The sequence below is a fragment of the Culex pipiens genome, chromosome 3 (assembly GCF_016801865.2).
Source record: "Culex pipiens pallens isolate TS chromosome 3, TS_CPP_V2, whole genome shotgun sequence".
NCBI classification, from domain to species: Eukaryota; Metazoa; Arthropoda; class Insecta; order Diptera; family Culicidae; genus Culex; species Culex pipiens.
Window position 1 is genome coordinate 73,730,936 of NC_068939.1, and position 22,198 is coordinate 73,753,133.

Consider the following 22,198-nt stretch of genomic DNA (forward strand, 5'->3'; position numbering starts at 1 on the left):
TTTTCAGAAAATGTTAAACCCTTGCACTAAAAAATATAAAACTTAATTAACAATCGAACAAACATCTTTATCTTGGTGTTTGGTCAAATACATTTCTCTACAAATTTCCAATCTATTGAGTAAGTAACTGTTGTATAATATCAGTTCAACTTGTTTAAAAACCACTTTTAACGTACTTTTAAAAAATAAACAGATTTACTAAAAATCAAAATTTTCTTCCGTTCACAAACCGACCAAACATATTTTTCGCGCGCTTTTTGCAGATTGTTCACGTTTGCGATGTTCTTGTCGAAAAACAACATCGCACGCACACGCTAATACCACTTTACTAAATCTTTCGGTTTAAATTTCAAATTTTGCTTCTTCGAAGCTCAATATAACCACAATCTTGTTTCCCTCCGCCGCAACGTGTATCACCAAATTCAACTGATCGTTTTCGTGCCAACCGCGGTGGCTGTCATTCGTCAGTTCGCGAAAAATGGCTGCGCTGCTCCTGCTGCTATCAAAACAACACTCCGGCTCGAATCGTATTTTGGTGGAAAACCTTCGCAAATCTTGCACTGCCCACCCATCCAGCTACGCCGGACCGTTCCTGACCCCGAGTCGGGTAAGTGTCCTATTCCTAGCCTCGTGAAATTGTATGCATTCCGTCGGAATCGGCTCCGCAGCAGCTCGGCAGGAGGAAGAGATTAGAACCTATCAAAAAATAATCAGCTGATAACGCAATTACACACTTTCAGATTTCGTCGTAAATCGTCTCTTCTTCCTGCTGGTGCTGCTGCTGCGGTAAGTGGCCACTGATTAGAGTCGGGGGATTCTCGGCGAGTGGAAAAAATCAAGGCCGCGCGCGCACAACGGCTTATATAACGGTTTGTTTACTCAAACAAAACACGATGGGAAGAAACGGCAGGAGGAGGCGGTGCCGGAGAAACAACGTGGTCGAATGTTTGGAGCATACGGAGCTATATCGGTACTTGGGAGGGCTTGGCTGGGAGAATGGGACGGAGTTGAGAGTTGCGGATTTTGTGGAAGCGGGGAAAGGATTGTTTTCGAGAGGTGGTTTTAAGGCGGGAGATTGTATTATAAGTTTGCCGTTTGAGCCGTTGATTAGCTTAAAAAGCATTGAAGAAGACGAGGCATTTCTGGCGTGCTTCAGCAAGGATGCCCTGGCGGATCTTGCGAAAGGAGAGCTTCAATTTCAGTCGTTGTTGGCATTCTACTTGAGCTATCTACGATTGGACGATAATTCTCCTAGGAAAGCCTATCTGGATTCAATTCCAGAAGCCTTTACAACGCCATACTTTTGCTCAAAACAAGAAATGGCAACCCTGCCTAATGTCGTGCTGAAGCAGATGGTCCAACAGAACGAAATCATCAAGCAGAACTTCACTTTGCTGCAAAGCATTTTGAACAATGATTCTCTTCAAGCGATTGATTTGGACCTCTTTAAATGGGCATACTTTGCCGTCAACACGCGTAGCGTCTATCTGGAACCACGCGTTCCGAAGCTACTCCTAAAAGGAAAGATTAATTTTTTCGCGGAAAAGCTCAAAGACGAGCCAAACATGGCGTTGGCGCCGTTTCTAGACTTTTTCAATCACAGTGCAGAAGCAATAACGACTTCCAAGCTCTCTATCCCTTCCGAATCGCTTACAAAGCACTTCAAGAAGCACCAAATTCCAGATCTTCGCTACGAACTGTTCACCTCAACGTCAGTCCCACCCTTCTCTCAAATCTTCATCTCCTACGGCACCCACAACAACACCAAACTCCTGCTCGAGTACGGTTTCACCCTCCCCGCGAACCCCCAAGACTTCCTCGAGCTCACCCTGGACGACATCAACGCGTTCATCCGCACCGACCCCGAACTCCGTCCGCTCAAAATCCACCGCGAAAAGTACCGCTTCATCGCGGACCATTCGCTCGCCGAACAGCTCTTCTTCGTCCCAGGCGACCTGCTCAGCCACAACCTCGCCGTTTGCCTCACGCTGCTCTTCATCGAACAAAACATCTACCAGCTGCGGACGATCGCCTTCGGCGAGCTCCCACCCCTAGAACCAATCCGAGACCTCGCGACGCGATTGGCCCAGTTCAAACTGCGCGAACTTCAAACTTCCCATCAAGCTCTCACGAAACTGCCCGTCCTAACCGCCTCCGGCAGCGCGTGCCGTACCTATTTCGACGAGTGCATACAGTTTTTGAATAAAATTTTAGCCGATCTTTGGCGCGAATCGTAACAATCACCTTTTTTGTAGAATTTCCTAACGCCACCGAAAGCCTTCGACCACCGCCGACAAAATGAGCCTCGAAAGGGTTTCAGCTGGAGGTTTGCCAGCTCGGGGCCTTCGGCTCCGCCCAAAACGACCGCACTCGGGACGACCGTACTAGGGGATATCTTCAGGAAGCGACAGCAAAAAGGTAAGTTTGTTGGACCTGTCAAGTGTTTTTTTTTAATTAATATTGAGATATGGTTTAAGTATTCAACATTTTTAATAGTCTTAAAATTTCAAAGGTTTCAATTTTTTGTTTTATTTTTAAAGAAAAAAATAAAAAAAATTAAAAGAAAAAAAATATTTTTTTTTATATTTTTTTAATTTTATGACTTATTGAAATTTTAGAAAATTTTGAAAAATTTAGGAATTTTTAAATTTTTAGGAGTTATAAAACTTTTAAAGATTACATTTTTATTTATATTTTATTTAATTTTTTATTAATTTTTTTTATTTTTATATATATATATATTAATTTAATTTTATTTTTTATATTTTTTTAATCATTTTGTTTGAAATTTTAGAATTTAAATTTAAAATTTCTAAAATATGAAGATTTTTCCAAATTTTAAAAAATATAAACAAATAAGAAATTTCAAAAGTTTCAAAGGTTTCAGTAATTTTAAAACTTTAAATTTGTTTTTATAAAATAAAAAAAAATTGGAATTGAATAAATTTTGATTTTTTTTAATTGGACCGTTGCAAATATTTTTCAAAGTTAGTGTCGCATTGATAATCATATTTAGCTTGTTTGAGATCGTTAAATTATTTTTTTGAACTTTTATAAAATTACAATATTTAGCGGTGCTTTTTTTGTCAAAAAAATAAAAATTTTGCCAACTTAGAAATTTTGGAAACTTGTGATGAACTGGGCAGGTGTAAAATGCATTTTAAAACACTTTTTTATTTTCTGAATATTTTTGGAATTGCGTAAAAAATATATATTTTTTTTTGAATTTTTCAAATTGTTTAAATATTATTTTTTTAAATTTTGAAATATTTAAAATTTTTGAAATTGTTTTTGTTATATTTTTTTGATTCTTAAAAAAAAATTCTTAAAATTTGTAAAATGAAAAACCATAATTTTTAAATTTTGAAGATTTTGTTTTTTTTATTTCTTAATTTTTTTAAAATTGTCAAAAAAAATATATTTTTTTATTTTTGGAATTTTGTAAATTATAAAATATACTATGAAATTTTTAAAATTTTCGAGAATCACGATCGAAATATTCCGATCGAGTGCAATAACACTGACCTACAAAAATTAAAAAAAAAGGCCTAAATTTTTTAAACTTCCTAAAATTTTAATTTTTTTGATTTTTTTAATTTCTTCTTGATTTTTTTTTTGAATTTTTTGATTTTTTTTTAAATTTTTGAAATTGTTGAAATTGCTTTTTTTAATATTTTTTTTTTAAATTTTATGACTTATTGAAATTTTAGAAAATTTTGAAAAATTTAGGAATTTTTAAATTTTTAGGAGTTATAAAACTTTTAAAGATTACATTTTTATTTATATTTTATTAAAAAAAATTATATTTTTTTTAGATTTTTGTAATTTTTTTTAGAATTTTTGAAAGTTTTGAATTTTGCAAGTTTTATATTTCTAAACCTTTATTTTTTTTAATTATTATTTTTTTAAATTATCATTTTGTTTAAAATTTTAGATTTTAAATTTCAAATTTCTAAAATATGAAGAATTTTTCAAAGTTTAAAAAATATAAACAAATAAGAAAATTCATAAATTTCAAAGGTTTCAGTAATTTTTAAACTTTAATACATACCAATCAGCATAGCGCACCAGGTACGCGTGCTGTAGCAAGAAGACGCTTCCATCTTTCTCGATCTTGAGCTGCTACTCTCCAATTTCCCAGGTTACAGATCTTCCGGATATCACCATTCACTTGATCTCCCCACCGTGCGCGCGGTTTCCCTGCTCTTCTGCCTGTTCCGCCAGCTGGTTCAGCGCGGTCAAAAAGCAGTCTGACAGGCTGGCTCTCGTCCATTCGGGCGACATGGCCGGCCCACCTGAGCCTCCCGATCTTCGCCTGGGTGGCGATGGTCGGTTCTTCAAGAAACGCGTGCAGTTCGTGGTTCATGCGTCTTCGCCACACTCCGTCAGACACCTGCACTCCACCGTAGATCGTTCGTAGCACCTTCCGTTCGAAAACTCCAAGGGCACGTTCGTCCTCCTGCCGCATCGTCCAAGTCTCGTGGCCATAGAGGACTACCGATCTAATCAGTGTTTTGTACATCGTCAGCTTCGTGCGGCGTTGCACTCGATCTGATGTGAGAGTCTTCCGTAATCCGAAGTACGCACGATTCCCGGCAAAAATACGAGTCCGGATCTCTTTGCTGGTGTCGTTGTCGACGGTTACCAGCGATCCCAAGTACACGAACTCGCTCACCTCCTCCAACTCATCATCATCCACAGCTAGAGGGGTGAGACATGGGGGGCCAACGTCCTTCGAACCCCTTCCTCTCATGTACTTCGTCTTCGTCGTATTCATGCCAAGTCCTACACGCCTTGCTTGTACCTTCAGTCGGGTGTAGACATCCTTCACCGTCTCCAGGTTTCTTGCCACAATGTCGATGTCATCGGCAAAAGCAAGCAGCTGGTAGGACCTGTTCATGATCGTGCCACTCGTGTCAATGCCCGCCCTTCGAATAATGCCCTCAAGGACGATGTTAAACAGCGCACAGGATAAGCCATCACCTTGCCGCAGCCCTCGGCGTGATCCAAAGGGTTCCGCTAAATCCCCCGAAACACGCACGTGACACATCACACCATCCAAGGTAGCCTTGATCAGTCGAGTCAGTTTATCCGGAAACCCGTTCTCGTGCATAATCTGCCATAGCTGCTCGCGGTCGACTGTATCATAGGCCGCCTTGAAGTCGATAAAGATGTGATGTGTGGGCACGTTGTACTCACGACATTTCTCGAGGATCTGTCGGAGACAAAATATTTGGTCCGTGGTGGCGCGCGCGCCAGTGAAGCCCGCTTGGTAGGGCCCCACGAACCTCCTTGCATGGGGTGACAGCTGACGGCAGAGGATCTGGGAGAGGATTTTGTAGGCCGCGTTGATAAGCGTAATGCCGCGGTAGTTGCCGCAGTCCAGCTTATCGCCCTTTTTGTAGATGGGGCACACGACACCATCCATCCATTCCTCCGGTAGCTTCTCCTCCTCCCAGATCTTGGAGATCACGCAGTGAAGCGCCCTCGCCAGTTTCTCTCCTCCATATTTGAAGAGCTCACCGGGTAACCGATCCTTGCCGGCAGCTCTGTTGTTCTTCAGCTTCCTGATCTCCCTCTTCACCGTCTCTAGATCAGGCGCCGGGAACTGTTCATCAGCTGCGGGCGCTCCAAGGTTGACTCCAACGCCGTCTCCGTCCGCTTCATCGCCGTTGAGGTGCTCGTTGAAGTACTGCTTCCACCTGTCCAACACCTCGCTTTTGTTCACGATCAGGTTTCCCTCGTTGTCCCTGCACACATCGGCTCGCGGCACGAAGCCTTTGCGGGACCGGTTCACCTTCTCGTAAAACTTTCGCGACTCGTTAGCTCGGAATAGCTGCTCCATTTCTGCGCAATCCCGGTCTTCCTGCTGGCGCTTCTTGAGCTTGAAGACCGCGACCTGCCGATTCCGAGCCTGCCTGTATCGTTCCACGTTCCCTCTCGTCGCCTTGTGCAGCTTCCTGTCGTAAGCTGCTTTCTTCTCAGCGGTAATCCGTTGGCACTCGTCGTCGTACCAATCATTCCGACTGACTCGGATCGCACTACCCAGTGTGGCTTCCGCTGCACTGCCGATGGCTGAGCGAATACGGCTCCAACCATCTTCGAGCGAGGCTGCGCCAAGTTCCTCCTCACCTGGCAGATTCGCTTCCAGCTGCTGCGCGTAACTGTGGGCCACTTCCCCGTTCTGCAGACATGCGGTGTTGAACGGAGGGGCCCGCCGGCTTCGGCGTTGGTTGAACACCGTCGACAGCTTTGAGCGCATGTCAACTCCAACTAGGTAGTGGTCCGAGTCAATATTCGCACCGCGAAAGGTGCGCACGTGCGTTACGTCCGAGAAGAATCGGCCGTCGATCAGGACGTGGTCGATTTGCGTTTTCGTCCGTTGGTCAGGTGATGTCCAAGTGGCTTTGTGGATGTCCTTGCGAGGAAAGTAGGTACTCCTGACCACCATTCCACGGGAGGCTGCAAAGTCAATGCAGCGTTGGCCGTTGTCGTTCGTGACCGAGTGCAGGCTTTCTGGGCCTATTGTCGGCCGATACATTTCCTCCCTCCCAAACCGAGCGTTCATATCCCCAATGATGACTTTCACATCCTGCCGCGGACAGCCGTCATACACCTCCTCCAGCGTCGCGTAGAATGCTTCCTTTTCATCATCGGACTTTTCCTCGTGGGGGCAGTGCACGTTGATTATGCTGTAGTTGAAGAAACGGCCTCTTATCCTCAACTTGCACATCCGCTCGCTGATCGCCGTGAAGCCGAACACGCGATCCTGCATCTTGCCCCGCACAATAAAGCCGGTACCCAGCTTCTTGTCCTTGCCGCCGCTCAGAAAAAAACGGGAATCGGTCTGCCGACCTGGCCAGTCGAGCACCTGCTCCTCCTCCAAGCACACCTCCTGCAGTGCCACAACTTTAAATTTGCTTTTAAAAAATTTAAAAAAATTAAAATTGAGTAAATTTTTATTTTTTTTTAATTGGACCGTTGCAAATATTTTTCAAAGTTAGTGTCGCATTGATAATCATATTTAGCTTGTTTGAGATCGTTAATTTTTTTTGAACTTTTATGAAATTACTTTTATAAAATTAAAGAATTTATTTTTCTATGAATTAAAAAAATATAAAAAAAACAATTTCAAAAATTTCAAATATTTCAAAATTTAAAAAAAGAAATATCTAAACAATTTGAAAAAAATCCAAAAATATTCAGAAAATAAAAAAGTTACACCTGCCTGTTCATCACAAGTTTCCAAAATTTCTATGTATTGGCAAAATTTTTATTTTTGTGACAAAAAAAAGTTTTGCGGTGCTAAATATTAGCACCGCAAAACTTTTTTTTGTGACAAAAATAAAAATTTTGCCAATACATAGAAATTTTGGAAACTTGTGATGAACAGGCAGGTGTAACTTTTTTATTTTCTGAATATTTTTGGATTTTTTTCAAATTGTTTAGATATTTCTTTTTTTAAATTTTGAAATATTTGAAATTTTTGAAATTGCTTTTTTTTATATTTTTTTAATTCATAGAAAAATAAATTCTTTAATTTTTTTAAATTAAAAACCATAATTTTTAAATTTTTAAGATTTTGTTTTTTTTGATCTCTTAATTTTTTTTTAAATTGCCAAAAAACATTTTTTTTTAATTTTTGGAATTCTTTAAATTATAAATTATACTATGAAATTTTTAAAATTTTCGAGAATCACGATCGAAAAATTCCGATCGAGTGCAATAACACTGACCTACAAAAATTGACAAAAATGACCAAATTTTTTAAACTTCGTAAAATTCTGTAATTTTTTTAAAATTTTTGATTTTTTTTATTTCTTCTTGATTTTTTTTTGAATTTTGTGATTTTTTTTTTAAATTTTGAAATTGTTGAAATTGCTTAATTTTTTTTTTATTTATTTATAAGTTTTTGAATTTGCTTTAATTTAGAAAGTTTTGCAATTGTTAATTTTTTATCCTTTAATTTAAAAAAAAAATGCATTCTTAAAATTTTTAAATTGAAAATAAAGACAGGGCCGAATGGTTTTTCTCGAAAGTTTCTATGGATAATTAGGGCGGTTCGTCGCTGTTGCATACAAGCAAAAATTGCATGCAATATGTGAGAGTAGCCATTCGGCCCTGCCTAAATATTTTTGATTTTTTTTTTTTTGCATTTGTTTCTGGGGACCCCAACATCGGGAAGCGAGTTGAACCTGCGAAGAAATTTTGTTGATCGGTGTAATCACCACGTAGGGGAAATATAGCCATTCTAATCAAACACCTATCCTCGCCACATGGAGAGTTTGATGCTTGATTAAAGCTCCAAAAGTACTATTTAGGCTATAAACTTACCAGCACCAGCACCGCCTCGAGTAAGCACGCGAATGTATGCCACTAACTGGCCAAAAAGATCAAATTTTATGCACGCAAGATAAGAGCTTACCTGCTTAACGAAAATCGCAATCAATATCTTTTCATTTGCGCTAACGTTTTAAAAACGCTTAAGTTATGAAATTGCTTCCAACTACCGGCAACATGTTCTTTTGCACATTAGTTAGTCACTTACTTGAAAAATAATCCCGAAACATGTAATTAATTAGCAAGCGTCATCACAAAAACAAACGCGCCGTCACATGACGTTTATACCCAATCAAATCGAAGGCTGGAGAGAACCGAGCGAGAGCGAGGCAGCACTAGGCAGACACAAAAGAGCGCTGGAAGAAAAGAGAACTCAGCCGAAAATAGAAAAATGGGCGGGGCAAAGTGCACTCTCGTCAGATTAGAATGCACTTGGAAAATTATTTTTTTTAATGCTTGGAAAAGGAACAGAATAACTTTTAGTAAAAGTCAAATTAAACAGAAATGTTTACAAAAAGTTGCTCTACTCGTTGGTGTACTTGGTTTAAGTAATTTCATGGAACACTCCAGATTAGGGACCATCCATAAACCACGTGGACACTTTTTTGGGAATCTGTTACCCCCCCCCCCCCCCCTCGTGGACAATTGTCCATACAAAACAAACTTTTTTGTATGGATCGTGGACAATCGCCATAACCCCCCCCCCCCCCCCCCCTAAAATGTCCACGTGGTTTATGGATGGTCCCTTATCCATTCAATCACGACCGCTTATTAGGCTTAAAATGGGTATATTTCCCCTAAATAGTAATTTGTAATTGTACACTTAACAGTTTACTAATACCGTTTTTCAGTTTGTTGTTTGTTGCTTGCTTCCCATCATCGCCCACACGTAGTCTAGCATCGTACCAACCAATTGGACCTTCTCTCACCGAATCTCTAAATTAGACCTGACTGTAGAAGTTTGCTTTCCTGTGTTATCTCATTCTATTCTAAGTCCTCCCCTTTTTTCTGTTTGTTCCCTCCGCAATCTTCTTCGTCTGCGCACGTGTCTTGTCCACGGTTTGTTGATCCCAAACCCCCCTCGAACGGTCTCCCCCAGGTCCACCACAAGCTTCCGTATCGCTGCACACCTCGGCAGCGGACGGTTCCCGGTCGTCTGGTCCACCACCCCCTCTTCAACGATGGCAGCAGCAGCAACAACAACAGCAAGCCTCAAAATGCCCCGGTTCTCCGCTCAAACAACCAATCCGACATTGTTTTCATATAGGAGGACACCATCCGGCCTCGGGCGAGAAACTCGGCACGTACGACGGGCCGGAGATTACGGCGACGGACATGATCAAGGCGATGGCCACGTACATCTGGCCCAAGGACGACGCACTGGTGAGGAAGAGGTATGAGAGAGGGGTTGTTGTGAAGGGAGAGGGAACGAATTTTAAGTCATAAAATCATATTTTAGGGTCATGATCTCGCTGGGATTGCTCGGTGGCGCCAAGGTGCTGAACGTGTGCGTGCCCTTCATGTTCAAAATGGGCGTCGATAACCTGAGCACGCTCAGCATGGACACGGTTCCGCAGGCGGCTGCCTCAATGACCATTGCCGTGCTTTTGGGATGTGAGTTAAAGTCATGCTCATAACAAATCTATGGTTAGAATCGTTCTAAAATCTTGCTATTGATCTTCAGACGGTATTGCCCGAGCGGGAGCGGCCGGTTTCAACGAGTTGAGGAATGCGGTGTTTGCGCGGGTGGCACAGCACTCGATCCGCAAGATCGCCACCAACGTGTTCTTGCATTTGCACAACCTGGACTTGCAGTTTCACCTGAGCAAGCAAACGGGAGCGCTGTCGAAGGTGAGTTGAGTATCAAACAGTTCAGGTCCGAAAGGGTCGTCACTTAAAACTGAATCCTTAAATATGACCAAAATTCGGTATTTTGACACCTTGCCTCAATTGGGTACTAAAGCCCTATGTCAATTTTTATGTACAACGGTAAAAAACACGATTAAAAACCATTTCTGATCACTTTTTTTTTTTTTTTTTTTAATGCAATAAAAAATATTGACGAGACAACATTTTTTCGATGGATCAACTATGGTCCTCTTGGAACGAGCTGTCAAGTAGGAACTTTTCTGTCAAGAAGGACCGCGAGGTTATTTTTACCAAATTGATTTAAAAATCCATTTTAAACTCTTTGTGGTCGTACAAAGGGTCATTGTACTCAGAAAAATAAGCTTTATCGCTGTAAACAATAATATCAGCAATCTAAGCTTCAATTTAGGACCCAATTCTGAGGGCATATTCAGATTCAGTGGGCAAAAGTACGGAGAAAAACATAAGTTGGACAAATTTCGAATTTTGTTAGGGTAGTCCCATACACTTTTTCGCTTGAAAATTAGATATTTTCAAACAAAGATTACTCGAGTTTAAAAAATAATATTTTGTAGTGCTAGATCTCCCATTTCGAATGCAACCTGGCGCTTAAAATTTGCATTTGCATCTTTTTTACATTAAAATGACTGTAACTTTTGACCCTTAAGTCCAAATTAACTTGTCAAAAAATATTGTTTTTTGTTTTTTAGTGTTTTAAAAGTGCCTGAAAATCTCTTTTCTCTAAAACTCAACCCTGAATTTTTCCGTTCAAAAACTGATTTTTGAGGGTTTGCTTGGTTTGGTTTGCCTTCTCTGAATTTGGTCTTAGGAGGCGTAGATGGCGAATCCCAAAAATATTACTGAAAAGAAAGAAAAAGATTTTTACATTTTCATTTTTCAAAATTACCCTAAACCGTGAACCACCCTAATTTTTAACCAAACCAAAAGTTGCCCCTTTCCATCTGCAACAACTCTTCTGAAGATACCAAAGCTCCAAAACTTCGCCATTTTTCGGAATATCCATTTTCCATTTAATTTTGCGATCTGGACCACTGTGCAATATGGGAAAGAGAACTTTGTGTGATTGTAGACGGTATTGGTTTGATTTGCAGCATGTTGAACCAACTGTTGTAAATGTACCTAAACCACGAATGGAATAATCGCTTAAAAATCGTTTTCGCTTGCGAACTTTCTTCACCCGCAAAAGTGAAAGGAGGCGAAAGTGTCTACGTGGTTTATGGATGGTCCCTTAGCTACAATTTTCTTCGGATTTTTCTATATAAAAAAGCAATTCTCTGGACAGTTATTAATTTTAATTTTATCTTTTTCTATTATCTCTTTTCAGACCATCGACCGCGGCTCCCGCGGCATCAACTTTGTCCTCACGGCGATGGTGTTCAACGTGGTGCCGACGATCTTCGAGCTGGCGCTGGTTTCGAGCATTCTAGGCGTCAAGTGCGGTGCGGCCTACGCTGCCCTGTCGATGGGCTGTGTCGGCGTGTACAGCGCGTACACGCTGGCGGTCACCCAGTGGCGAACCCAGTTCCGGGTGTACATGAACCAGGCGGAGAACGAAGCCGGCAACAAGGCGATCGATTCGTTGATCAACTACGAAACGGTCAAGTATTTTAACAATGAAAAGTACGAAGCCCAGCGGTACGACAACGTGCTGAAGAAGTACGAGGCGGCCAGCTTGAAGACGAGCACCAGCTTGGCGTTGCTGAACTTTGGCCAGAATGCGATCTTCAGCGTGGCGCTGAGTGCGATCATGGTGATGGCCGCGAACGAGATCGCACATGGGCGGATGACGGTTGGGGATTTGGTGATGGTTAACGGGTTGCTCTTCCAGCTGTCGATTCCACTTGGGTTCTTGGGCAGTGTCTACCGAGAGGTTCGACAAGCTTTGTTGGACATGCGGACAATGTTCACGCTGATGGGAGTTGAAAGTGCAATTCAGTCTAAGGTGAACGCTCCGGCGCTTCAGGTTGATCGCAACACTGCTTCGATTGAGTTTCGGGACGTTAGCTTCCAGTATAGAAACAGCAATCCAATATTTGACAAGCTGAGCTTCACAATCCCGGCGGGGAAGAAAATCGCCATCGTTGGTGGTTCTGGATCTGGCAAGTCCTCCATGGTCCGCCTTCTCTACCGGTTCTTTGAACCCACCTCTGGCCAAATCCTGATCAACGGACAAAACATCCGGGAGGTAGAATTGGACAGTCTCCGGAAAGCGATCGCGATCGTTCCGCAGGACTCGGTCCTCTTCCACGACACCATCCGGCACAACATCCACTACGGAGATCTTTCGAAGCAGCAAGCTGAGGTCGAGGAGGCGGCTCGAATGGCCGATCTGCACGGATCGATTCTGCGATGGCCTAAGCAGTACGAAACGCAGGTGGGCGAGCGCGGCCTAAAGTTGTCCGGCGGAGAGAAGCAGCGCGTTGCGATTGCGCGAGCAATTTTGAAGAATTCGCCAATTTTGATTTTCGACGAGGCCACCAGTAGCTTGGACTCGATTACGGAGCATGTAAGTTGAAGGACACTTCTGGTTTTGGATTAATCTGACCCTTTAATTTCTTACAGAACATCCTCGCTGCCTTGGCTCGGGCCACCGAACATCGGACCAGTATTTGCATCGCGCACCGGCTCTCAACGGTGATGGACGCCGACGAGATCCTGGTGCTGGAAAACGGACGCATTGGACAGCGTGGAACGCACGAACAGCTGCTCAACAGCGGAGGTCTTTACACCAAGCTTTGGGACACCCAGAACCGGTTATACAACGTGGGAACGGCGGCCAAGGCGAAAAAAGTGGGTTCAGAATAGGGTTTTGTTTTAGGCAATTTGATTACGACGTAAAATTTGTTGAAAATGTTATTTTAGCCGGACGAATGAAATTTACCAAATAAATTAGACCAATAAAAGTTATTTTATTCAAGTTTCATGAATATACATGGTATCACTCGACCTTCTACTGCACGTTCTTCTTGGCCGCGTTGTTCCAGATGATACGGCTCTCGTAAAAATCAATGATAAGATCCGGAACGTGCTGGCGTGCGATGCTGGACGGAACTAGTTCCACCTCGTCGACTCCCTTGTAGCGAACCAGGAACAGCCGTTCGCCGCCCTCCTCGGTCACACCTTCCAACTTCTCCGCCACGTGTCCCTTTTCGAAGCCATTTTTGGCCTTCGTGCGTTTGGCCGCCGGAACCACCGGAGGCGAGACCGTGTCCTCCGGCGCCAAACTTTTCGACGCTCTCGGCCGACTCTGCCGTTTCGGCGGTGCTTTCTCAACATCTTCTCCGGCCCGATCCATGTTCGAGTTGGAGTCCGCCGAAGACTGTCGCTTGCCGCGGCTGGCCCGCTTCTCGCCTTCCTCGCGCGCAAATTTCTCCAGAAGATCCTGGCAGTTGAGGTTTTCCTCCGGTTCCCATGTGTTTTCCGAATCGTCGCAGCCTTTCCACTTGATCTGGTACTGGGCCTTTCCGCGCCGGATTCGCTTTGCAACGACCCGCTCAACGACAAACTCGGGTTCGGAGGCCATGTTCCTGTAAAAATTATGATAGTTTTAATTGATGAATGCAGAAAATTTAACAAAATTAATACAAACTCTTCAGAGCTCAACTTTTCGGTCCGATCCGTTGAATTTTATTTTCAAATTGAATGCCACAAAAACATCGCAAGTACACGTTGATATTCGATTACCCATCAAGGGTTCTCTTTACACCCTCTACACGCAAAATCCAAATAACACCGCTCTGTGTAAAATTTGACACAGATCGCCCAAAACCGGGAATACACAGAATCTGTGCCTTGTACACAAATCTGTGTTCAGGCGTCGTCTGTCAAATTCTGTCTAAATTTCCAACCAGCGATTTTTTCCCCAGATTTCTATTTGTTTGTTTCAGAACCAAGAACACGATTTTAAATTAATTTATTTAAAAAAAAAGAAAACAACATTAATTTACGTTTATTAATCTAGTAAATATGCTTAAGAGGCAGTATTTGTAAATTCTGCTCGGTTTGTTCTAGAGGTCGTATCGAGGTGCTCCGATTTGGATGAAACTTTCAGGGTTTGTTTGTCTATACATGAGATGAACTCATGCCAAATATGAGACCTCTACGACAAAGGGAAGTGGGGTAAAACGGGCATTGAAGTTTGAGGTCCAAAAAACATGAAAAATCTTAAAATTGCTCGCAATTCCGTAAAATTTCATCAATTCCAACTCTATTAGATGCATTCGAATGGACCTTTGAAGCCCTTCAAAATGTGCTATAGACATCCAGGATTGGTTTGACTTTTTCTCATAGCTTTTGCAAATTACTGTTAAAAATTGATTTTTTTAAAACCTTAATAACTTTTTGCAACAGCCTCCAACACCCATACTCCCGTAGGTCAAAAGTTAGGGGATTTCATGGACTATAAGCCTGCGGTATTAACTTTTTGGCCAATCGCAGTTTTTCTCATAGTTTTACGATTTTTCTATAACAAACATTTTACAACGTTGGTTTTTGCCCTGTAGGCTTCCATAGCGGCATTTTTTGGTCTCAATTTTGACATATTCGGAATCCTCAGAAAATTTTACATTAGCTTGAGGTGTTGGAATTTTGAATTTTACATGTTTTTTGGACCTCAAACTTCAATGCCCGTTTTACCCCACTTCCCTTTGTCGTAGAGGGCTCATATTTGGCATGAGTTCATCTCATGTATAGACAAACAAACCCTGAAAGTTTCATCCAAATCGGAGCACCTCGATACGACCTGTTTCACATCGGTGAAAAACTCGCTCTTAAAATAATTGTTGGCCATATTTGATACTTTTATGCCGGTTTTGTGCACTGCCGGTTCTTCTACCTACCAATCATCATAATATTGGGGTTCTCCCGATGTCGACGGCAAACAACATGAAAACCATCAAACTGGGATAACGTCGTGAAGTGCCACATCCAGCCGGCTTCCGGAACCCGAACCAATGGAGAATATCGTTCCAAAAGAACCTTGCCGGACCACTAACAACCAAAAAAACAAAGTTAGGTTAGGTTTTCAGATCTTCTGGATAAACTCTTACCAGGTTCCACAAACAATCGTGTCATTGGATACTGGTGAAGTTTGGAAGTTGGCCAAAGTCTGAAAAAGGAAACTAATTATGCTAAACTAACTAAATTCCTTTTACCTTCCTACAAGGACCTTGGCGCCATGAGCTCCTAGGGGTTTGAGGTATGGCAAGGGGCGCAGATGCCGCTAACCAAATTTACTTTAAGCATTTCGAGCACCTACCGCGGGAACCGAACCGGCGACCACTGGAATGTGAGTCCTGTACTCTTGATTCACATGGGGGGAAGGAAAATATTTTGTTTTTTTTTTTAGACTTCAGAATTCGAGAAGTAGATTGCTTTACCTGGAAAAGTCAGGCCTGAATTTTCGAAAAAATATGTTTTTATCTGATGGTGGTGAACCACCAGTTGTCACCAAGAGGAAATAAAATCATAACAAGTTAGATTGCGAAACAAGAAACACGCGTTTTTATTGTGCGGACAAGTCTCGTCCGGTGTGTTCAAACTTAGCCGCATCCGCATAAATTTTGATAGTACGGAACGGACGCACAGTGCGGAAGCGATTTCTCCAATGCATTTCAAATGTTCCAATTGGGTACTAAAGCCCTATGTAAATCATTATGTACAACGGTAAAAAACACGATTAAAAACCATTTCTGATCACTTTTTTCATTTCAACGCAAAAAAAAATATTGGCAAGACAACATTTTTTTCGATGGATCAACTATGGATCAACCATAATTGGGTACTAAAGCCCTATGACAATTTTTATGTACAACGGTAAAAAACACGATTAAAAACCATTTCTGATCACTTTTTTTCATTTTAATGCAAATTTTTTTTTTTACAAGACAACATTTTTTCGATGGATCAACTATGATCCCCTTGGAAAGAGCTGTCAAGTAGGACCTTTTCTGTCAAGAAGGACCGCGAGGATAATTTTTCAAAATTGATTTAAAAATCCATTTTAAACTCTTTGTGGTCGTACAAAGGGTCATTTAACGCAGAAAAATAAGCTTTATCGCTGTAAACAATAATATCAGCAATCTAAGCTTCATTTTAGGACCCAATTCTCTTGGAAAGAGCTGTCAAGTAGGACCTTTTCTGTCAAGAAGGACCGCGAGGTTATTTTTTCAAAATTGATTTGAAAATCCATTCTAAACTCTTTGTGGTCAAGGGTCATTGTACTCAGAAAAATAAACTTTATCGCTGTAAACAATAATATCATCATTTTAGGACCCAATTCACACTGTTCCGCATCCGTATACGGATCCGTACTGCGGATACGGATGCAGAACAGTGTGAATGGAATGCATATGAAATGCATTGGAGAAATCGCGGAGCAACATTTGGAAGGGGTCGTACGACATTGCTCTTACTGCCTTTCATTACAAGCCGTAAGAGCAATGTCGTACGGCCCCTTTAAAATGTTTCTCCAGATATGACCCACTAAGCATGAAATGGTTTAAGGCTAGTATGCAGATCGGAAAGAAAGGGGTCAAGAAACAGCTTTGCGAACAACAGAACAAAGGAGAGGGAGCGATTTCTTGGGGCTTTTCTTCACCCTCTCTGACTTGCTTGCGCTGCCGCTGTTGCCCATTTGATTTTTTTCTTGACAGATTCCTTCCGAAGTGCGTATACCGCTTTAATCAGGGTTTAACATTATTTATTGTGAGTAAATTTTCTTACGTGAACATCAACTGCTAAGGTAAATTTTCAAAACAACCTATGAGTCATGGGTTTCTTATGCAGATCGGACCTTTTGAAAATTTAATCTTTACTGACATTAACTCATGGTTTTGTTCTTTAGTGCATTATTTTTCATTTCAGTTATTTTTCCGTGCACAACCAAAATCTGGAAACGATAAGTTTCAGTTTCCGATCGTTCCTACTCGGCCCAGCAGCCGCATCTGTCAAACGCCGTGTCATCAAATCGAAAAAACAAAACGCGCACGCACGTAAAAGAAATCGGGAGAAATTTTTCAACTTCGCGTGAATTTATTCAAGTAAATCGCCTACGCCACCACAATGACCGACGTGCTCGACATCTACAATCACGAGGAGTTCGAGGTGGACGAGGACGGCGACCAGGGCATCGCCCGGCTGAAGGAGAAGGCCCGCAAGCGGAAGGGACGCGGCTTCGGCAACGAAAGCATTCCCCGGGAGGCGATCGATTACGAGCGGCTGCAGGATGATGAGGAGGAGGCCGAACCCGGGCCGCAGCGTTCCGTCGAGGGGTGGATCCTGTTCGTGACGTCGATTCACGAGGAGGCCCAGGAGGACGACATCCACGATAAGTTTTGCGACTTTGGGGACATTAAAAACATTCACCTGAATCTGGACCGCCGTACGGGATTCCTCAAGGGTTACGCACTGGTAGAGTACGAGACGTACAAGCAGGCACTGGCGGCGAAGGAAGCGCTCAACGGATCGGAAATTCTGACGCAGACCATCGCCGTCGATTGGTGCTTCGTGAAGGGACCGAAGAAGCTGAAAAAGTCCAGCGAGCGTCGACGAAGATAAGAAAAGGGACGCGCAGGGGAAAGATTTTCACTCATTTCTTAATTTAATAACCAAAATGATCAAACATGTATCACACAAACAGACGAAATAATAAAGCCAAGAATTCAGGATGAAATGTATAGGTGGGTTTGATTGCTAACTAGTCCGAATGCGCCACAAGTTGGATGTTCTTCAGGGAAATGCAATTCGGATTGCGAGGGTTGTTCTCTGTCGGAGATTTGGAAGCTTCGTCTGGTTTGATTTGGGGGCTTGAACAATCTGCGGATGGTGTGCTTTCATCATCCGGTGGAGTTACTGGAGGTTCTCCAGAGGGCTCAACACGCATCAGTCCGTCTATAAACTCTTCGCTTTCTTTTAGGTGGGTCGCTTTGGTTCCGGTGGCCGTTGATGCAGAAACCCTTCTACCAGCGTATCTGAGAAAGGGGAGACAGAAATGTTTAGTAGGTTTTCACCAATGGATCATCAAAATTCAAATTAAATTGTTTCTAGAACAACCAGAAATATTAGAGAAACCTGTAAAATCTATTGACATTTTAAGTTAAATAGTATTTTATAACTAAATAATTTTTTATCCAGCCCGTTACAGCCGATATCCGAACTCCTATTAATATTCCAACTCCCATGCCCTAAAAAAAGGTGGAAATTCAACTCGCTGCTTCTCAGAAACAACCCAACCAATCGGGACGATTCTTTTTTTTGAGTGATTTGTAAGGATGTCTAGATGATCTTAGAACTTTGCAGAACTCAATTTGATCAAATCTGTAATGTTTGCGAGCAAAAAAATCGTTCCAGCCCGTAGAGCCGTCCGTGCGGAAATGGTAATTAATCAGTTGTTTTTCTCCGACGATTTTCCTCATACAAACTTCTAGGGCTTAGAGGAAGGGGTTCCACGTGATAAGAATAAGCTCAAATTTGGAATTTAGCCTAGTGATGGGTCAATCTTTGACTTCAGCCCGGATTTAGACCACCCTAATGCCCATAAGCATCCCAACTGAGAAATGTAACACTTCGATCGGCCTTCGTCAGCCCGATTTTATTCTACCACCAGACTGATCGGGTCGTTACATTTCTCAGTGGGTGGTGGTGGTTGATATTTCGTTTCAACTGGAATTGAAAAACAGTTAAAGATATCTGAATTTAAAATTTTATTCTTTATTTTATTTTAATATTAATCAGAGAACGCTTAAAACATGATAGCATCTTTCAAAGAATTTAGAAAAATATCTAGGAATTCGTTTAAAACATGTTTTTACCCAATTCCCTTTAAAATTTTGAAAATTTAGATATTTATTATGATTTATCTAGTTGTCAATATTCAACCGCTAATTGTATTCAATGAAAAATCCAGTAAGATAAGATTTTAATCTAACAAATTATTTATATTGAAATGATTTAAACATGTTTGCAATAACTTAAATCGAAAATCCTTGGATTTTTTTTGTAAGTTTTCCGGTAACTAAAAATCTGGTGCGATGGCGCCGAATTCCCATATCGACAAAAAAAATCGAACCGGTGACCTCTGGATTGTGAATCCAGTCCGCGGTCCGATTGATCCACACGGAAGGGTTGTTTACAGTTAGATGTTACCTCTTGTTTGATGAACAAAACATATTAAATATTTATTAGGATTTTTAATATCTTAAATAGCCTTTTCATTCTCTAATAGATTAAAATAGAGAAAGGAACCTTAAATTTAAAGTAAGTTACCAAAGAATTTAATTGAGTGAATTCAATTAAAAAATTGCACAATTTAAAAAAAAATATATTCCAGAGATAGAAAAAAAATCATCCAGCTTGGGATTCCCGATTTTTCCCGACTTTTTGACAAAAAATCACAAATTCCAGACTTTTTCCCGATTTTGGCGAATTTTGACGAATTCCCGAATTTTTCCCAATTTCTCGACTTGAGTGGCCACCCTGATATTATATGCTTCTTTTGATTCTGTTAGTACAGCGATTCTCAACGGGGGTACCGGGCCTACTTGATTTACATGGCAGGGGGTACCAGCCTAGAAGAAGGTTGAGAATCGCTGTGTTAGTAGGATAAGGTATTGATTTTTCGATGCCGTCCGAGCTACGATGCTATGGGAAGGTCTTTCTGGTTAACACACAAAAATACTCACGCACAGTTATTTCAATACATAATACATGTAATTAAGCACCACGATTACCTCGAAGACCCAAACCCTTACATCCACTCTAACATTCATACATTTCACCGAAGACAACTAAGCCAACCATATTATATGCGCGGTAGGGTGTTTCCTTGGTCGTTCGCTGTGAGTTGTAGATTGCCTGCTTCTCTAATGAAGGTTCGACTGAGGGGGCATGCTTATTAATTTCTCATCGCTCCATACCCTCAGTGACGTGATGGGAGCAAGGGCGTCTATGCGAAGTGTCCCTACACTCGCTACAAATTTCTGGCGCTAGGGGAGGGAAAAAGGAAACCATTTTGCTCTATGCGTCGGGACTTGTTGCATTGAAATTCGTGCAATAAAAAACTTATGCACGTGGGTGTACAGATTACGGGGTAAAAGGTGATGGAATTGTTCACCTAGCGCCCACATATGTTTCGGGACCTAGTTGCCTGCGGGTATGGGGATCATACATAAATACGATTACCTCGGGGACCCAAACCGTAAGCGTGCCTTCCGATCAACGACGATACAGAAAGGAGTTGTCAACAGTTGAGATTTTAATCACTTTGACCATTTAAAACAATAATTCATGAGTTAATGCCACAATTCACACGACGCCATGCCTACCGATCAACGAAGATATAGGAAGGACATTTTCGAATACGTAAAACTATCAGCACAGTTGCAGAACTCGAAATGTTTACTCGAAGTCAAGGGATGTGATATTTCTACCAGAGAAGGAACAATTACACAAATAACTATTTTGCAGCATTTCTTTTTTGCACATACTTTAATATCACTGGTAATTTTGGTGCGACCATATTCTAAATAGGTATAACAGTTTGCTATCAGTTATCGTGTGCAAATAGGTGTAACGATGTAAGTGCTTGTCTCAAAATATATGGGATAGAAGATGATGTTTTTTTTACATTAGTTATGTGTGTCCCTTAGCAAGAAGAAAATTGAATTCCTCCATCATGGAAACTGTATACATGTACAATATGCTTCTTGCTCAATTAATGCAGACCAAATGGTTCACAAAATGTTAAGGTACGATATTTTACGAAGTTTTTCAAGATTTTGAATCTTTCTATCATTTTAACGGTTTGTCAAACTTAAAAATTAAAATAAACAAGCGAAATGAAGTCAAAGCTAAAATGTGATATCTGTGAAAAATAAAGTAAACAAATAAAAATTATCGTTCTCCTTCCGTTTATTTTGATTATCTGCGAAATTTCTCATACCACTTAATCACTTCTCGGCGGAAATTTGACTATTTGATAGAGAAGAAAAATAACTTACTAAAAACTAAAAAACGAACATACACACGAAAGCAATTTTGAAAACCGCGAAGTTAGAAAAAAAAAATTGCCAGTTCAAAATCCACTGATATTTCTACTATTGCCATGTAAAAAAAATCAAGCGAAAGCTCGTCGTCGAAAAAGGGCTCCTTTGGTAGTTTAATACTTTTTCGATAGTAAACCAACAAAAACCATCAGCCATCGTTGACCATCGATTTCAGCAATAGGATTGGGATACAAAGGAAACTACTTGCTTTAACTGTTTGGTTAAAATTTGCGTTTTTAAGGGTAGTTTACTATGTGTATTTTGTTTATTACATGTTTCAGTGTTATTTTTTTAATAAGATTTCTATTGGTGAAATATTGCAAAACTAAACTGCGAGTAAAAAAAAAACTAGCAAATTAATTTGGTTTGTCTATCAAAACCTACAAGCTTCATTCTGCGAGCTTTGTTCCAACTAGCTGCATAGCCGGTATTGTTAAGTTAAGTTTAGAGGGGGGTTTTAATATCAAACTGTTTGATTTCAAATTCTAAAAAGTGATTTCCAAATGATTTTCTCAACGATTTTTGCCGGAAAAACCGGCGTCAACACCAAAAGTGTACAGTCATTCTTGTGTTTTTGTTCTACTCCTGTCTTTCTCCTCTTTATTCTTTCTCGCAGCTCTCGAAATGTTCGACATAAACTGTTGTACGTATCCTACTAGTGACCTATATAAGTGTTCCTAACGTTTAAATACTTCAAATGTACACGCCCCGTCCGCTCAGCGACTGCCAACTCATCGTAAACTGTAAAGTTTTAAGCAAGGTTGCATCTCCTGTCTTCCTATTTCAACACTTTTCTAATAAATAAATAATTCTTTTTTTTCTTGTGTTATTTTAAACAAACTTTGCCTTCAAGTTTGACTGTTTATATCGTAGTGTTTTGCTTGTTTCAAGAGTGAATAAATACCTATCTTCTAAATAGCGGAGTT

At 41.0% G+C, this 22,198-nt stretch overlaps 3 protein-coding genes across 4 annotated transcripts in view; 2 read left to right on the forward strand and 1 right to left on the reverse strand.

Moving 5' to 3' along the window:
- The first annotated feature begins 458 nt into the window (after nt 1–458).
- The window catches only part of LOC120430313 (iron-sulfur clusters transporter ABCB7, mitochondrial), a 69,781-nt gene continuing 48,041 nt past the window's right edge, over nt 459–22,198 (forward strand). The window contains exons 1-7 of one of the 2 annotated variants that reach the window (XM_039595867.2): nt 459–607; nt 2,256–2,418; nt 9,608–9,734; nt 9,800–9,954; nt 10,025–10,191; nt 11,555–12,736; nt 12,793–13,137. In XM_039595867.2, coding sequence (XP_039451801.2) covers nt 479–607; nt 2,256–2,418; nt 9,608–9,734; nt 9,800–9,954; nt 10,025–10,191; nt 11,555–12,736; nt 12,793–13,035 — 2,166 coding nt within the window. In that variant the 5' untranslated portion in view covers nt 459–478 and the 3' untranslated portion in view covers nt 13,036–13,137. Of the gene's footprint in view, nt 608–2,255; nt 2,419–9,607; nt 9,735–9,799; nt 9,955–10,024; nt 10,192–11,554; nt 12,737–12,792; nt 13,138–22,198 lie in introns of those variants that run through there. The other variant, XM_052711001.1, reaches the window with a different exon arrangement.
- LOC120430757 (heterochromatin protein 1-like) lies at nt 13,119–13,916 on the reverse strand. Its single transcript, XM_039595869.2, has 2 exons — nt 13,820–13,916; nt 13,119–13,757 (listed from the first exon to the last, which is right to left on the reverse strand). Exon 2 carries the CDS (start codon nt 13,751–13,753, stop codon nt 13,181–13,183), a length of 573 nt encoding a protein of 190 aa, XP_039451803.1. The 5' UTR covers nt 13,754–13,757; nt 13,820–13,916; the 3' UTR covers nt 13,119–13,180.
- LOC120430755 (RNA-binding protein 8A-like) lies at nt 17,186–17,906 on the forward strand. The gene has a single exon (XM_039595866.2). The coding sequence runs from the start codon at nt 17,293–17,295 to the stop codon at nt 17,785–17,787; it is 495 nt and encodes a 164-aa protein (XP_039451800.1). The 5' UTR covers nt 17,186–17,292; the 3' UTR covers nt 17,788–17,906.

Coding starts and splice junctions, on each gene's coding strand:
- LOC120430757 (XM_039595869.2), bottom strand. CDS start 13,753: ATGGCCTCCGAACCCGAGTTTGTCGTTGAGCGGGTCGTTGCAAAGCGA.
- LOC120430755 (XM_039595866.2), top strand. CDS start 17,293: ATGACCGACGTGCTCGACATCTACAATCACGAGGAGTTCGAGGTGGAC.